The 18235-nt window shown below is 36.9% G+C and overlaps 1 protein-coding gene across 6 annotated transcripts in view; it reads right to left on the reverse strand.

Moving 5' to 3' along the window:
• Nucleotides 1–647: 647 nt before the first annotated feature.
• The window catches only part of TRIM24 (tripartite motif containing 24), a 69659-nt gene continuing 52071 nt past the window's right edge, over nt 648–18235 (reverse strand). For 4 of the 6 annotated variants that reach the window (XM_026083868.1, XM_026083870.1, XM_026083871.1 and 1 more), the window contains exons 11-19: nt 17434–17613; nt 15468–15603; nt 14197–14269; nt 12670–12838; nt 11763–12076; nt 8855–8987; nt 7403–7477; nt 5877–6026; nt 648–4762 (exon numbers count right to left, since the gene is read on the reverse strand). In XM_026083868.1, the coding sequence (XP_025939653.1) occupies nt 4553–4762; nt 5877–6026; nt 7403–7477; nt 8855–8987; nt 11763–12076; nt 12670–12838; nt 14197–14269; nt 15468–15603; nt 17434–17613 (1440 nt within the window). In that variant the 3' untranslated portion in view covers nt 648–4552. Of the gene's footprint in view, nt 4763–5876; nt 6027–7402; nt 7478–8854; nt 8988–9783; nt 9866–11762; nt 12077–12669; nt 12839–14196; nt 14270–15467; nt 15604–17433; nt 17614–18235 lie in introns of those variants that run through there. The other 2 variants (XM_026083869.1, XR_003256359.1) reach the window with 2 other exon arrangements.

Raw genomic sequence — 18235 nt, forward strand, 5'->3', positions numbered from 1 at the left:
CATTGGGTCACATCTTCTAATGTTTCTGCAAGGTGCATATGACAGTTAACCTTGGGCTTTTTGGAAAAGCAACACATTAATCACTATCTTCTTCAAATACTTATCTTTTAGAAATACAGACTCACGTTTTTATGTCATTTTAAAAAAAAATCTATGTAATATTTTGTAAAGACTGGAAAATCAAAGGTTAAGAAAGGAACTGGACAAAACAACTTCCCCTATGGGTGAAATTCAACCCATGCACAGAGGCCAGAGAGCCACTTAGCCCTCAGATGGTTGAGTTTACAATAATTACTAGGCAAAACACCTTCTTAAAACCACTTTAGAAATAAAAGAAAAGCTTTGGTTAGCTACAGTTGGGTTAACTTTGGCTAACAGTGGCTGAGACAAATGGGAGTTTAAATAAGTCCTTAATGGGATGGGCTCTTTTCCCAGGGTCTTGATTCAATAGCTTTCTTATAAAGTAAAAAATACACTTGAAGCTTTTTTGCAGAAATCATCCTTGCAGTAAACAAGAGCTACAGCTCTAGTTGCTGATCTTTATATGCACAAGTCAAAAGGATAGCGAAAAAGTATGTAAACTAATTGTGTGCTAAGAGAGCATTATCTTATGTTCAAGTGGGTAACCCTTATCTCATGTTCATTTCTGAGATTATATTTGTATATTTAAAGTTATTCATCGGTGCTGAATCATGACTGCTGAACGTATTGTCCAAGGGCCTCACACAATACAGTTATTCAATCCATACAAGAACTTAATACACAATATATCAAAGCTCTCTTTCTAACATGGCAATATTTAGTGCTAAGACTCCAGATTGTAGATACAGACCTCAACATTAGGCCTGCAACTAAAAGAAAAAAATATATATATAAGAAATTGTTTCTGGAATCTAGACAATGACATTTAAAAAGTTTATCTACCCTTTTTCAGTTTATTAGGACAACATCACTCTGCTCTCAAAGCAGTCATAGGGATAGCCTATCAAAGGGGAGACTTTTTGGACACATTTCATGCATTTTCACATACATTTTCCCCTGCGTCCATTTCCGTTGGTTTTCATGTGTATTTTATTAATCTTTTGTATTTTCTTTCTTCTTAGCAAGCTAAATGAGAGCATTTGATGTTGGATTGGGTAGGAAAAGAAAAAGAAACCTTTGGAATCTGTCATTTCCTGTGAGCTGCATTTGATGCTGATTGCTTCGCCATACCATTTCCATTATAATAAACTGCAACTAACCAGTGTAAGAGCTATGATTTGTATAGACAATTGCCAACTTTCTCAAATATGTACTCTTTCCTATGATTCAATAAAAAGATACTTTCTACCCACCCCATGCAGCAAGATGAAGACTCTTTACTACTCTCATTACTAGTGCCATTACTACTGCCATGTTACAAAAAAACTGGAAAATGACAGTCATGAAAGCAAGTGTTCATACAAAGATTAGATTACTTGCAGGCTAAAATCAGTATTGATTGCCATCCTATTTGTTTCAGTAGACTGAGGCAGAGGAAAAAAAAAATGCACAAAGCAGACAGTCTTCACCATAGCAGGTTAAACAAATGCAATAGTTCCCTAGGAAAACAAAACAGCATTCCTCAAATATTTATGCATATATCTTCTTCATTATAGCAGTTAAATTTAACATCTCAAGCCCCATTACACAGGCAGTTTCTAAAGGTTCTTCGGGTGACATTCAAGAGTAGAAGACTAAAGCTGAGTCAGATTTTTCCACTGGATTATTTAACAGAGAATTTTCAGACAATCTGCTGAAAAAGATGGCCTGTCTTCATGCTCACTCACCCACACAGCTCAATGGTAGCACACAGATCAGCCTCTCAAGAGGCAGCTGGCAAGCAGGGGCCACTAAAACTTGAAGTCTCTCGGCAACCTGCCCAATGGTTCTCTGTATGAAGGCATTCAAGGCCTGACAGCAGCTGTGACAGGCTGGTCAAAGCCATCCCTGACCCATCCCCTGCATTAACTGGTAAGCCAGAACAAAGCACAGAAACTGCAAGCTTATCTGGACATTCAAACCTAACATTGATGGACTAAATGGCGAGACTGCCTGGCTCTACAGTTAACGCAAGAAGTCAGTCAGCTGAATAGCTGGCCAGCCATGTGATTGACTTTTTGGAGACTTGTCACCTGCATTGCTTATTGCAGCTGCTTCCTCCAAGTTGATAAATGCCAAGAACAACAATCTGTTTGTATTTCAGAGCAATTTTGGGAGGAAATTTTTTCCTATGAAAACACATCTAGAGGATGAAGAAAAGGGGGAATGGACTGGCATGTTTCCTAATCTTTCTTCCCCCCTCCATCTCAGACTATAGTGCTGTAGGTTCTATAAACTGTTCCAGCACTAAAAGAGAAAAACCTGAATGAAAAGGAGACAATAGAAGAAAAAAAATCACCCTTATAGCTCACCTGCATTTTTCACTGAAACTTACCTGCAGTTTTAGAATAAGCTTTTCTGATTGGTTAAAGTGTTGGCTGCATAATTTCAAAATGTTTTTGTTTTTAAGTGAGAATCAAAAACAGACAGAGAAGTAACTGGACTGCAAGAATACATCTCTGCTCCTCTCCCTAGTATTTTTCACTGTAAGGACAGGGTGAGTGTGAAGGTGTAGAGGTGTCTAACTCCACCTCCAAATGCATTAAGCCTCCTAAAAAATCTGTGCTTGCAACTTACTGCCCAGACAAACACTCAGCACCTTCCCCTGGCAGCACAGCTACACTTGGTGACAGGGCATCTAGGACTTTCAGGCATTGATAGATTTTTAAGACTTCAAGTGTTGCAGTGGCTATGCCTCTTATTTCTCATCTCCGTGCTCCTGTAGGGTGCACTGATCACACCGGTTTTGTGGGAATGCCCTCCTTCACAGTCCTCTTCTGCCCCTTCACCTCTCCTCCTTCTTCCTGGTATAATGGATGGTAGAACTGCTACAACAGCTCTCTCCAGGTAATAAAATTTCCCACAAAGAATAGAAGAAAAAAGGGAAAACGGTCACTCTCACCAGCTTAAAAATCAAATCAGCATGGCATTTCAAAAGCTATTGTGACTGCCAAAGGTCTGCTGTAAATACAGGTGATAGTGTTCTTTTCTTTGAAGTACTCATTACACTTTAGCAGGCAGTGCCTCCCTATGACAAAGGCAGGTGGTAGCATCTCATCTAGTGAGAAAAAAAATAAAAGGCCTTTTTCTGTGCACGTATGTACACAGCAACGAGGCACAGACAGCACGTGCATCTGGTCTCCTCAGTGATCTGTCCCCAGCACCACAGCAGTGCCACAAAGCAAGTCGAAAGCAGCCTTGTGTACACACAGATGTCTTTATAATTCCATCTGCAAAACTCTGGCACAATAAAAGCACAGTTAATCCAAGAGACTGCCCGCTCCCCCTAAAATTCAGTTTTAAGACGACACAAATGATGAGTGCAAACCAACAGCTGGAGCAGCCACTGACAATCACCACTCTAACTCTGCAATTTTTGAAGGCATAAACAACCATCTATGTTGTTGACAACCCTTCTGGAAATCAGACCAAACTAAAAAGGTAATTTATTCTCACCTTTTGGTGATTTTAAGAAGGACAGACAAAGGACAAAAGAGCATTTTTGTTCTTTTTTTTTTCCCCCTTCTTTTCAAACCTGTGTACTTCCAAGTGAATACCAACGCAGGCTGTATTCTCAAAATAACATATTTAGAAATTTGGTAAAATAAAAAGAGCTTGTGGACAGAAAAGGATGCCTTTTTCCTAAACACACCCAAAGACCAATAACAATAGCTGCAAGTAATCATTTTTTCTTTGCAATTTTGCCATGACCTCCATTAAATATAGGTACATCAAACCTGTGAAATACCTGTTAAACAATATAGTACAGCAATATCATTGCTTCTTGCTGGTGGTAATAAAGATGGTGCAAAAAAAAGCATTTTGTCTTTTCTTGTCTCCATTAAAACTCTCAAACAAATTCCACCCCCTCTTTTTTTAAAATTATTTTTAATACACTCTCCCTTACATTTTAAAATTACTGATACCTTCTTTGGGGGCAACTACACCTTCACTGTACTAGTCAGTATCATAGGACAACAGTATTACACCATCTGTTTTCATGGCTTGTGTTAAATACAGTACAGGGAAATCAAATTATGGCCAGCCACATGCCTTTGGTAAAATTAGATGTCCGGTGAAATCACATTTTCTTCAAACTCAGAAAGCCACATGTTTAACCCATGTAATGTTTTAAACTTCAATTCTATACAAACTTCTTTTCTTCCCCAAAGCAAATTTAAACAGCTGTCATCCCACTCAAATAGCAATTTCCGTACTGTTCCAGAAGTAGGATGAAAGTGTGGAACTTCAGAGAAGCAGCTCTCCACATGCCTTGATCGCCGTTAGATTTGTATTTCAGAGGAGGGGTAGAAAGTCTAGTAAACACCCACAAACCTACAGGTCAAAGCAGTCATGATTTTTCCCCTTTTGACAATTAACAGTGATAAATATTCACAGTTTTTAAAAAATGTTCCATAGCAATACATGCGACTCATTTAAGCAACTGACGGTCTTCTCCTTTGAGGCGTTTTTTCCGGGGCTGTACAAAATCATCATCCGAGTCATCAGTAAGTTCTGGATTATCTTTTTCACTCTGGCAGTTTGGTTGTACAGGGAACTTTCTCTCAGGATAAAGGCTCTTCAGAAGTTCTTCAAAGTATGCTTCAAGCTTCATGCCAGCATCAGCCACTTCTGAATCAGGCTGTTGGGTGAATTAACAATATCAATGCACCATGAAAGAGCATTATACCTAGAGCACCTAAGGGACCTAAAGTGATTTACAAACTACAAAAAGCAAACGGCAATATTAATGGCACCTGTGGAACATATAGATAAAGATCTAATAAAGAGTACATGCCTGAAAAACAGAGGGAGAAGGCAGAAGTTTTGGCCAATATTCCACCAACTTTTTTCTCTTATAGATTATCACAGAAGCTAATTGCAAAAGCCATGTAGCCTGGGTTCTGAAAGCTATATAAAGAAATTTTAAAAACTACTACATTTTGACTGTTAAAAAAAGGTGGATTATGCTGTGAAATATATAGATGTGCCTTCAGGGTGCGCTTTGGAACGATTGCATAAAATGCTAGTTTCTCTAACTTACAGACCTATTTTTAAATTACAGTAAAATATTACTAGAATGGATGGTGATTGTATCTTGGAAGACTAGGCAGCCCTAAGGTCATTCATACCCACTATGGCTGACCAGTTTCCTGAAGTGGAGGCCATTACGACAGGGAGGGTTCCCAGTTAATGAAGGTGACTGGATGAGAATCCAACCAAAACCAATGGCACAAACCTTTATTCCCACTGGAATCCTTTCTGCTTCTGTGGTCTGCTCAGTACCTGCATCCCTTTTTCACCATTATGTGTTCCCTTATGTGCAGTGAGGGATAATAACAATCAACCAACACATGACTAAAAGTCATAAGGGTGATCGTGGACCTCCCAGAATGAAAATCTCACTGAACTTAAGATTTGGTAGGTTGTTCTTGAGGCAATGGAAATTAAAACAATTTTTTATCCAATGCCCACCATTAACCTCTGTGATTAATGATTATCCTATTCCTTACCTGCTGTCCTGCCATTCAGCTAATATATTTGTTACAACCCTCCTCCTTTCCATGGAACCATTTATACTGCACGGTCATCTAACAGCAAAGTAGCTTAAAGTGTGATCTGTGTTTTCACTGAGCTCTCATCATCAAAACAAGTTTAATTCAAAGAGTTGTTGTGCTGCAAGTTCTACCCCCACTACAGTTCTCCTGAAGAAATCTAAGTCTACAAAACAAGATGAGGTATCTACTTTTTCTAACCTCATTAAATTCAGCACAGTTTTGAAAAATCAGTCTGAAATCAGCCACAAAATCTTCTGGCTTTGTGTAGAACGAATTGGTCACTTGAAGTCTTTTCTTGATAGTTGACAAGTCCATAGGCTTCTTGATTATTTTGTAGTAATCAGGAACCTACAGGGAGAAAAAATAGTTTTACCAAATGCAGCCACATTCATTGCTTATTGTTCTATAAACCTTTAGCTCTGAGGGAGAGGGGAAGATTTAGTCTCATCTTCAAAGCACAGTTCTAAGACACGAAAATTATACTTTTTACATATACACAGATTGTTTCTGGAGTAAGTGATTTATGATAGTTTTGCTGGCTAAAATACACTGCTCCCAAAGTCTATTTTAAAAGAAGAAAAGCAAAACAAAAATGAATCAAATAAACCACACTGCATTCATGATATAGGATAGAGCAAATGATTTGGACATTCTTGTCTTTCTACACAGCCAAATGAACTGTCTTTTAAGTTTCACTCTGAAGACCATCCTACCATATCTTTCACAATCCACTTAAAAGGAGGCAGTATATGTGTTGCTGAAAGTGAAATTTGGTCAAGAAATGTGTCTTTAGAAATGATGGTGAATTACAGAGAAATCAATGATTCTGGAGTCTTGAATGCGCTTGTATGACTAAGACCTGTTTTTTCTTTTAAAAAGAAAACTGCTGCATAGTAAGAAAATAAGACATGAAATCAAATGATAATATTCTCATACATTATTTTTTTTCTTAAGAGAATTATATTTTAGGAGAAATACTATAAAACCTGAATTTAGTAATACAAGCCTTATATGATTAATAAATTCATCTTTTGTGCCCAATGTCTGACCCTTTCTTTTTAGTAAACTCTGTAGAATGTTCTTTAAAAAAAAATTCTCATATAGATGGAATAAAGGATGCACACAACCATTATTACTTATTGATGATATGTCTTGAGGAACATAAAACAGGCTCTGTTTCTCTCACCCCAGTAGCTCTTTTGTCTGTTCTTGGACTACAACTGTCTTTTTTATGGTAATAGCACAAGTCACTTGCTGTCATCCTTCAATTGTCTAATGCACCAAGATTTTCTTTAGCATTTTAAACTAATGAACTCCCAAGTAATAATACAAAAATTCAATTTCATATTAGCACTATGGAGTAGTCCAGTTCTCGTAATCCATTAATTTTTTAATATATCCTAATTCACTTTTTTATTGATATTACTCAGCATTGTAAAATCAGCAGATAGCGTTAGTACTTGTTTTTTTGTATCTATTTATGAAGTAGTAAGTAAAATCTGCTCTTGGGGAATTTTACTAGTAAATCCCCTTCCAACCCAATGCTTTACCCTTCAGCTTCCCTTCAGATAGTTTTAATAAAATTATACGCATCTGAGACACCATATCCAGGGGAACTTGCCTCCTGATAATGGGCCACAATTGGCAACAATAGTACAATTAAGAACATGCCAATTATGTTACTGATTGATATGAAATGGAAAGGAAATAAGTGAGATACATACTGTGGGAGGAACTGGATCTTGAAAAGCAAGACTCATTTCATGACAGTAGAGGTACAGCAGCAGCCTTTCACACTTCTGTGTCAAGAAAAATAGATACCCAAGTAATCAGAGAATCCTACATAATTTGTTTTTAAATAATGAGCTGCAGAAGATATCAAAGAGATGTTTGGTATTCCCCCAGTCCCCAAGTAGAAGAGTGAATACAAAAACTGCATCTGGAAGCAAGCTTAACAGTCTTCACCAATGACCAGCAGTATTTTTCTGCAATAGATGTATCATATCACAATTAACTCTCAAATGCATTTTATGAAACTTTTTACAGTTACCAACAGTATCATTCAGTATTAGCTGAGTCCAGTGGATGTTCCAGAGAACATATAAAGCATGCATGGCTCTTTGTACTCAATAAATACTCAGAGATACCAGTAATATTTCTCCTGACCTGAGCATAATTGCTCTGTAAGTGCAAGGCATATACTGCTTTTTGTTAGCGGTAGGAGAGAGTATTTTTCCTGTGTACCCAAGTATATTAAACTGGATCCTGGGCCTTAAAAGAGATTCTAAAAATATTTTTTTGTGATTTTATGCTTTCTGATCCTTCATCAGAATATTTACAGGATTTCTTATAATCTACATTTAAAGCAAAAAACAAATAGAGCTAGCTTTTGTCCTCTGGATAGTAGCACATGTAAATAACAGTTCTACAGGTAGAATAAGCTCCCAAATAAAACATTAATTTCAGTGTATTTACACAAGTTACTAACTGAAACCAAGTAAAACATTGTTGAAAATTTCCAATACACCTCAGAACTACTTAAAAAACAATTAAGTTTTAAACAACAAATAACAAAAATTAAAAACCAAAAATCTAAAAGATTCTAACAAACAGTTCAACAGTTTGCTCAAAAGGCAGAGCACAAGTTTCTCTTTTAATTCTGAACTTTAAGGAAAAAACAAAGTTGGAGACCCACAGTTTGTTTTGTAGCTTTTACACTAGAATATTCAGAGCTGCAAAAAGACTTGTGTTAATCTCTGCAGGATCAGTGTTGCATCTCTGTAAATCTTCATTAGAAAAAAAAATCTTAATTTTTAAAAGGATATTAATGAAATGCTTTAACGACTAAAAAATTAGTTGATAAAGTCAATCTATGCTAAATTTGGAGAGCAGAAACAAACAGAAAAAAATACTAAAGGGAAGCACAGTGTGTGTATGCACTCAATACTAGAAGCAGCACTTTGTAATTCCTAGAGTCCAGTCCTAGTTCACAGTATCACACCACAGTCACTTCTCCAACTTTCAGAATATGATGTACAGAATATTCTAAAGAAGGTTGCTAGGCTCTCGGAGCATATTTAAGAAGTGAATTCACATATTTACCTACCATCACTTAAAAAAAAAGTATACATTTCATAGTACAAAGAGCAACAAGACAGTACCCATTTTATCCTTACCCTCCGATCTATTGGTGCCAAGCCCACAGTGCCTTCCAATTTTCTTTTTTCAGAGCTGTGAGTGGGGTTATCACAATCATATTCAACTTCTGGCTTGGACAAATCCCGACAGAATGTACAAATCCACTCTCCACTAAACAAGAAAAACAGATTGATTAATCTCAGCGAAGTAGCACAGTCTTGAGAGGCTTTCCACATCTGCAGAAATTTTTCTTCATTTGTAGGGGTGTTTTTTTTTTTAAGCTTGGTGCATTTTTTCTTTTCTCAGCTACAAAGGCAAAGAAAGGGACTGTTGGCAAAGAACATCGCATTAGAACTTTCCTTTTTAATGGTACTGGCAAAATGGTGTCCACTTTTGTTAGTGCTTAAACCATTCATTCGACCTTACAGGATCAAGCCAAAGCTTTAACTGGAGGTCTATTTCCTAACTACAGAGAGACTGAAAGAATCAGTTGTAGACAAATGAAATAGGCTAAACAGAAGGAAAAGTGTTAGTGTCATATGATAACTGTATTTTCCCTTTGCAAGTCTGAACTACTCAATATGGATTACCTTAGACAAATTTTTTTGAAACTGGGAAATTCTTCACCTACTAAGTAAACTTATCAGCTGTTCCTAAGTTTACCAGTTAGTGTCTAGGAAAACCCTGTAGATGACACTATAGGTGACACAGCAAAAGAAGACGACAAAACTAATTCTGCAAGCTGACCACGTCCACAGACTCCCTTAAACAATTTGTGAAGCTCCCTAAGCTCTTAAAAACCTACTAAGAGTCTATAGTTTCAGTTTAGTTCTCTGTAAATGAAGAAACTTGCATCTTCACAGATAACCACAAGAGGGCTGAATTGTACTTCTTACATAGGAGACAGAATTCAGCAATAACCAGTTGTGCCAAGATACAAAGTATGCATGTTTTTATGCAGAGATACCTTATAATGATAACGAGATCCTTGGAAACAGGAAATAGTTTCTGTAGCACCTCTGAGTTCATTTCAATAGTAATGCAGAAGACTTTCCAAGTTAAAAAAAAAGAAAAAAAAGTATGTCAAACTGGTTTTAGAGTAATCCAAAGATTCCCGCCATCTGCTAGTTTTAGCATAACAGCCATTTGCCTTCAAAAATCTTTTGCCTTCTACTGTTTTAACTTGACAGAGTTATTTATATGACAGTCTCACCTCTGTGCCTGGACCAGCAACAAAGGAATGATGTGCTAGATGATATACAAAAACAGATATGGGCCATGACCCAAAGATTTTATACAAGAAAACAAGAAACACATGAAAGATGGAGGGAGACATATTTAAATATATAAGAATCAGGAAGCATAGGGTGGAGTGTGATGGCGCGGAGGAAAAAAGACAAAGTGACCTTGTGAATCTACAGGGGAAAACATTCCATCCACTTGAGGAAGAACAAAAAAAAATCATGAAAGAAATGGACTGACAATGGTAAAAGAATGATTGTACATTTGGAGGAGCTAGTGGTAAGATACCAAACTACATGTTGTAGACTGTTACAGTTGCGAAAAGAATAAAAAGATGAGATCCAAAAATTGGATACATCTGAAGCCAGGAGGAAACTTAAGCTAACTGGTTCTGAGGTCCAGGAATACAGCACACTTGTGTTTATATGCACCTTTACAAATATGAACCCTTCTCAGAAACCTTATTTTTGACTCCCTTGTCTGCTGGCCATCAATATCTCAGAGTTCCCACAGAATGATCCAGTGAGAAAGAAAATTTAAAGAAGTATTCTTGAAGCTTTAATGTTAATAGAAACCCATGTAAATATGTAATTACCTGCCTGCTTAAAGATTTTTTTTTCCTGTCAGACAGACACAAATGTTTTAGTTTAAGTGCTTGCTGTACCTTTAGTAGGTTTTGCTTATGGCACAAAACTATAACATAACACCATCTTATTTAAAAAAAGAGCCCAATAACTTGAAGTTTCAAGAGGTAAGAGAAACATTTTTATGTGCCATTTTTAGTGACATTTAAAAGAATAAATATAACTGTGGAAATATTCTTGTTCAGAGCTGCACATAAACAGGGATGACCAATTTACAAAACTGTAAGCTAATATCCAAATGGATTATACCAGCAGTTTTAAACAAACTATACTGATATTTAATAAGAAAACCTAATATTTACATAAAATCATTAAACAATGAGCATGTTATGACAGATGCTCTTATCCTTTAATAAGCTTATTATACAGCATTTCTGAGTTGGAATACCACAAATGCCATTTATTTTATCAAAGACATTAATTCCAGAAGTAAACTTCAGGAATACTTCTAATAACAATGACAACCTATTTTCAGTTATCATCTATATTTTAAGACTGAATTTTGAAACTGGACTGAATAATTTGAGTAGTTTTATTGTAACAGCCAATCACGAAAGCCTACTGCTTGTTTCAGTGCTAAATGAAATGTTACCAACAGATATAAAGCACTATATCTCATGCTTGGAGCCATAGCCATTTTTAATACTACAGTAAATAACATGTTTGATACTATATTAGCTTAGATTTTTCTTTGAATATTTTTTATTATTTTTAGAAGAAACATTAACTCTTCTGTTGCCCTTAAATGGTTTTTATGATACCTAGGTAATTCTATGGCCCAATTTTAAGGCCACAGATAATAATAGATGCCCTAGATATAAGTGATCTTGCCTAACTGCCACATAAGTGAAGAGTTCTATCAGATTTTACAGCTGCAATAAAGTTAAACTCACATTTCAATGCAAATTCCAATTTTGACCAATTAATAAAACTTCAGGCTTCAAGACTTCAAAGATGGCAAAAGTCCCTTTGAGGCTGAAAGTTCCTACACTGTGGCTCACAATCCACAGCTTGTGTCTTTTAATGATAGTTTATATGGAATTAATGTGGTCATAATTACCTTGGAAAGTTCATCAGTGTAGGGACATGGCAAGAAAGATGGAATACTTTAGGACATTTCTCACAACAAAGGAGCTCCCCTCCATTTTGACATACTGCACACCAGTCTTCATTGGGATCATCCTCTTTTCTGCCCTCCCCTGTGTGAGAGGGGCCTAACCATCCTGTCTTCCCACCAGACGTACTCTCCTGTAGTATCCCTGGTTGATCATCCGTGCTGTCTGGTGCATCTGTTCTTAGTACAGCTTCATCAGAAGTGGAATTATGATTGCTATCTAACAGCAGAGAAGTAAGTATGCTTCTTGAAAAGGTCATCTGAATGAAAAGCATAGGCAGGTTGGTTATACTATTGAAGTGAATTTAAATGTCACTAACAACAAGTAAACTGACTAGAATAAGGAATTTACATGCAGTTAGTCATACAACTTGTAACGTCTATGCAAGGATTACTATCATAGCTATAGCTTCAAGCAGCTAAATACAAGAAGTTAGTTACGAAGATCAAATTCTGACATTTTAAATACTGTTTCAGTAATAAAAAATAAAATTAATCTTTGATTCCCCCCCCAAAATAGCACCCTTATTCTTATGTATATTATTGCACTACGATTAGAAACATCTAGCACCACATGAAAGTTTGATGTTTGCAAATGTTTCACTATTTCCTGCCTCCAAGGTTTTAAATGGATGAAAGCAGTCTGATCAAAACAGTTTATTAATTGAATTGACATTAGAAATGGTCTGATTTTGAATTTCACCTCTTCCTTTTATGCCAATACCTTCAGCTTTTTCCTCTGAAAAGTAAGTCCCCAACAGAGTATTTGTAAATTATTTTATTCCCCATACATGCAAAATACCCTCCACTACCAAATGGAAAAGAAATCTTTAAAGAGAGTTATTAACATTACATTCTGAGGCCGCGATTCTTCATCTGTTTCTTGCTTCACTATAACAATTGGGAAATCAAAGTTCTCATTTGGTGCACTAGACTCTTGTTTAATTCTGATCGGCTCCAACATAACAACTGGGATTCTGTGTGTAGAATCAGCTCCTGGTGGCTTGCTGGAGGAGCCAGAACTATAAATGACAAGAGGCAGGAAAAAGGAAATTAAGAGTCATAACGGGACAACTTCTGTACAGTGATGCTTTCTGAGACCTTAGGATTCTAATCCTTTTTCTGTTCTTCAAATACTGAGCAGTACTACTTTTATAGAATACAACATCTGCATTTGTATCTTTTCATGTGTATTGAAAAGGCATTACAGGAAGGGAAAACTTAACAGCTTGGTTCCCGAACTACAGAGCTGCTCATGATTTTACTTCCCATTAGTGAAAGACTTGCAAATAATCTCCAATTATTTTAGGTCATAAACAGAACAGCATTTCCACTGAATACCATTCCATTTTAGAGGAGATACAGCTGTATCTTGGGGGAAGATCAGTGCTTCTCCAGAGTTGAACTGATCATTATAAACCACACACTAGCAAATAAGCAGATAAAGCACATATATTTACATTATCTTGGCAGAGCTTCTCATAACCTTTCAACTGCAGAGAAAGTAGGGACCTGCTTTAAGGACTGGACTCTGCCCTTGTTCATGTGTGTAGATACGATAAAAAAAGAACCTACAACTGAACTGGAAAAGATTTTTTTTTTTTTTAAACAGCAATGAAGAATTTTAAATCCAGAAGTGAATGAATTCAAGTGACAGCAGATAGAATTTCAAACATTTAAACAGTTTATATTTGGATGTCTGGAGTCCTTCATAGCGTCTACTATGTAAATGGAATATAGGAAGAGGTATTCTATATTAAAAAGCATCTGCATTTCCAATTCAAGTAGCTTGAATGTCATCTGATTTTTCCCTATGTGGAAAAATTAATCTTGTGTGAGATTTATTGAAACACATTAATGGATCTGCTCTCTTCAAACAACAATGTCTAAACCTATTTGTTCATTAATATTCCATCACTAAGGGATAAAACATCTTTGTAGACTCTCAGTAGATATCTAGTGCTCACTAAACTGACTATATTATGGCAGAAAATTCTTAACAACCCTCTTTGTAATATTAATTCCTAAAATCTGAAGTCATTTATGGTTCCACAAAGACCTTTAGTACGCAACTTCTTCTTTAGCTGATTTTGCTGAATTTCAAACCTAATTTACAATAGGTAACCTATTAATAACACCAATCTAGCCATCATCTACAGAGCTGCTACATTTTTAGATCTGCTATTAATACATTACAAATGAAATTACTACTTTTAGACTGCAAAGAGTGCTATAATAACCATCAGACCTGGTCTCTTAACAGAGAAGGTGAGACAAATTAACTTCAATATGGATTAATGATAGAAGAGACTGAGGCTATACACAGCATATTCTATGGAGATGGAAGTAATGCTTTTCTTCTCTCCCACTCATTTCTTACCTCTCTCTGCTTCCAACACTGGAGGCACTGGGTGAACGAATTGGAGGGTGTATGTTTGTCACACTCACTCCTCCTAGGACAGAGGAATCAGATTAGAACAAAACACAAGCTGTGCCAAGTTTGAGATGCGACTTGGAGAAGCACACAAGGTTTTGGGCAAGTTCCCCCTCTTGAGTTATTCATTTATCTATTTAACCCATATCTCAATTAATACAAGTTCACGAGAGGATGAGGAGAAGCATGGGATAATGGAGGGGAGGGGAAAACTAAAAGGGGCCCACTGCACGTAAGCAGGCTGCTTGGTCAGTCACCTTTGCCTGGCTGAGTCACGCCTGATCACCGTGGTCTGTCTTATCTTCTTATCGAATTCTATTTCTAACTTTCTGTGCCAGCGTGCTCTTGTGTACGAGAGATCTGCTAGGAAACTTCAAGCCAAGCTAACTGTCAAGTAGGACAAGAGATCTGGGCACCAGATATGAGAGAGACCAAGGGCCTGGGGGCCAGATAGCTAAGAGATCTGTGAAGGGTGTTTTCCCTGAGCATTGATCCTGAGAAACAGGACTGGGTTATTTGTGCTGCCTGTGTTTATGTGGATGCCTGTGAATACATTGTCCTGTCTGCGTGAATCTGTCTGTGGCTGTACTGTGCAAGCAAGTGAATGCTGTGCACACACATACTGGGAATTCATGCTCACAGACTCACTACTGGCTCAGTCTGGAAAGGGGGGTTAGGAGCAGCCATTCATCTCCACCAGCCACGGTGGGGAGGAAACCCTTGGGTCCTTCAAGTCCACCACATTCAGCTACCCTTAACAATAACCCCTCTGGGGAACCTGTGTCAGTGCTGCGCTATTCTCCTAGTGAAAATATTTTCTGATGTCCAAATTGAACTTCAAGTCACAACTTACAGACATTGTTTCTCATTATATCCTATCCTACTTACCCTTTCAAATACTTGCGGCATACAACAGCCTCTAGGTTTTAATTGGGTATACCCTTGAGTGCGCCATTTTTCTACAAATACACTTGCATGTGTAATTTGCTAAAACCTATTTTTTTTTTTCTCCACGTTTCTAAGATCTGTCCACATACTTTTGCTGACAATGCTAAAACCTTATCTCAACGTTATCCCCTACTTGGTTTTATACAACTTTGCCCTCACTTTTAGACTTCTCATTTTTGATATAAAATAGAAAAATCTGATATCAGCATTAACATAGCCACATCAGATTCCTCCACTACAGCACTTATATTGCAACACAATCCAGTTACCCGAGAGGCCTGGTGATGGCACTGATGAATTTGGTGACTGGACAGTTCTGTTCGAAGGGGGTTTTGGCTGATTCTGCTCTGCAGCACCATCCTTCCTTATAATGTTATCCAGCGTGATGTTTCCTGAACAGTCAATCTAATAGATTGGGGGTGGGGGGAGAGGAGAGAAAGCAGTTAAGTGTTGGGGGAGGGAAAGAAGCATCTGCCATATATACGTTATGTTGGAGGTGAAGACCAAAATGCATCTCACTTAACTTTAGCCATCCAAAAAATGAGATGGCTAGTCTAAACAGGTCATCTTGCTCTCTCTAAAAAGCAAGGAAATGGCCGAGTCCAGACAATACTTCATACCATTATTTTAAGACGAGATGATTCTGGAGGTGCCTGTTTTTCTCCATCATCTACAGAGAAGGCTTACATCAGACAGGTAACTTTCACACACTGAGGTTAGAGGAGTTGAAACTGTATTTCCATACCCTCTTTCAAGATGCTCGTGTTATTTATTCTAAAAATAATAAGCAATTCACAAACTACCCATTAATCTACTAATGCTGAACAGGACTGGAAGAATCTCAAGGGATACTCAATTCCATCTGTTCTACCTATCTTCAGGGCAGGAGCCATGCATATTCACTCAAAATACAAACTGTAAGCCAAGGCTTGTCTTTTCACCCATGGCTCAGGCCAGAAAACTGAAAGCCGTTTTAGGGGCTCCCACTTTATCATCTTAACTTCCTGCAAGAATTGCACATTCTGGATTGATAAAAAGAAATGAGCTTTTGAAATGTTAGATTTCTTGTAATAAATAAGATCAACGTTTGGTCAGAAAATAAGTCAGCTTGGTATTAGTATTCCAAATTATCCAGACACATCACAAATCTACTAGTAGTAACTGCACTGATCATTGAAACTTGCTCTACATTAGCTAGACTTCGGAAAGCAATATTTACAGTGATTTGGGCAATATATCTTAATAGCATAAACATAACCACATACAAGTAGAAGAGTTTAAAATGACGCTGTGCACAAAAAAAATCAGCATGCTAAAACTTCTCAAAGATTCAATAGTGTTTCATGATTGTGCTGCGCAGTACATCTTTTTACCCTGACAGATACTGTGATTGCAATGTACTCTGTTTAAAAAACAGAGCATTTTATTGGAGAGTTTATTGAGGAGAACAAAAGACAGGAGGGAGAAACAGGGATTAATAGCGAATTATGACTACAAAAACATGAGATTACAGGTATCTACAAACTTTAGACATCAAAAATAGGCTCAGTAGTTATTTAAAAAAATAAAATCAATTGACTAAAGCTCAACAGCTCTAATGTGGACTTCTGACAAATATGTACTAATCAAAAGAAACTCTGAAACAGAACTTCAGAAGCTAAGAAAAGATGCTCCTTCCACTACTTGCCCACATGCATGTTAGAGGATATATGAAGAAAAGTACTAAAAGAAAAAGAAATAAGGAATATTCGAGTCCAGTATACCAACAGTTAATACCTTAATAAGATAGTCCTTTAAATGAGACAAAAATCTCAAAAAATGTTAAAAAAATTACCAGAAATACCATCAGCAAATCAGTGCTACCTAGGGACACTGGTAACCAAAGCTAAGCTAACTCATTTTCATTAGTATCACTTGAAGAACAAAAAAGAAAAAGAAAAAAGATGAAGGTTGAAGGCCAATAAGCAGCATCCAAACAAGCAAGACCAAATACAATCACAGTCTGCAATGTCATTTTTCCTAGTAGTCCTAAACCTCTTATGGCTGTTCCCTGGAACAGTCCTGAATACCGCCAGCAACATGTAGGCAATTCTGCATTGTTGTTTTCTAGAACTGTCTGACTTAACAAGCAGAAGAATTTCAGTCTAATAGGATGCCTACTTCTCAAATTTAAAAACTTTTTTCAACTTACTTTAAAATAAAATCTGTAAAACATTGCTTGCGTGTTACACTTACATCAGGAAGAGATGGTAGATTATAGGAGCTACCCACTGAAGAACTCAGATCTATCACAGGAGGAGCATATGTCTTCCCATCACATCCCACAGCACTAGTGATTGTGGGGCTGGAAGGAGTAGATGATGTGCTGCTTGCAGTTGAAGGGGCAGCTGAAGTTTGTCCACTGCCAATCTGCCACTAAGAAAAGACAATAATCCACAATTCAGCACTATTTTTTTCTACAGAAGATCACATCTACTACATATACTGATTCTAACTCATTAGCCAAGCAAGCAGCTTAGTTTAGTAAGCTGAATTCAAGCTTAAAATCCTGATTTACTCTGAAGTTATCTAACCTCAAGAACCAATCTTGCAAAACAAGGAAAGACGACAAGTAGCTGAGAACTATGAATAAAAGAAACGAGTGTGAATTCTTAAATTCAAAGCCATATCTCGATGTTAAGTATCTATTAATATTTCATGTTGCATTGACAGTGTTGTAGAAGGAATATAACAGTTTTAGTGAAACAAAAGTATTACAGATAATAGGCTGAATGCACAACTGCTCCAGTACTTTTATTAAGTAAAAATCTATAGTGTCACTTGGATGCTGCTTCCCCTAACAACTTAAAGCGATTAAGAATTTGAAATGCTGACTGGGCCTCTACCCACCTATATGTTTATCACCATGATATCAAGTGCACAGTCAAGTCACACTAAATTTCATTCTCATTTAGACATACAAGTTTTTCAATGACTTTAATGAAATTTCATGGTAACTGTAGGCAAAATTTGACTCTGCTCAATTCCTTTTCAGCCA

The sequence above is a fragment of the Apteryx rowi genome, unplaced genomic scaffold (assembly GCF_003343035.1).
Source record: "Apteryx rowi isolate R43461 unplaced genomic scaffold, aptRow1 scaffold_62, whole genome shotgun sequence".
Taxonomy (NCBI): domain Eukaryota; kingdom Metazoa; phylum Chordata; class Aves; order Apterygiformes; family Apterygidae; genus Apteryx; species Apteryx rowi.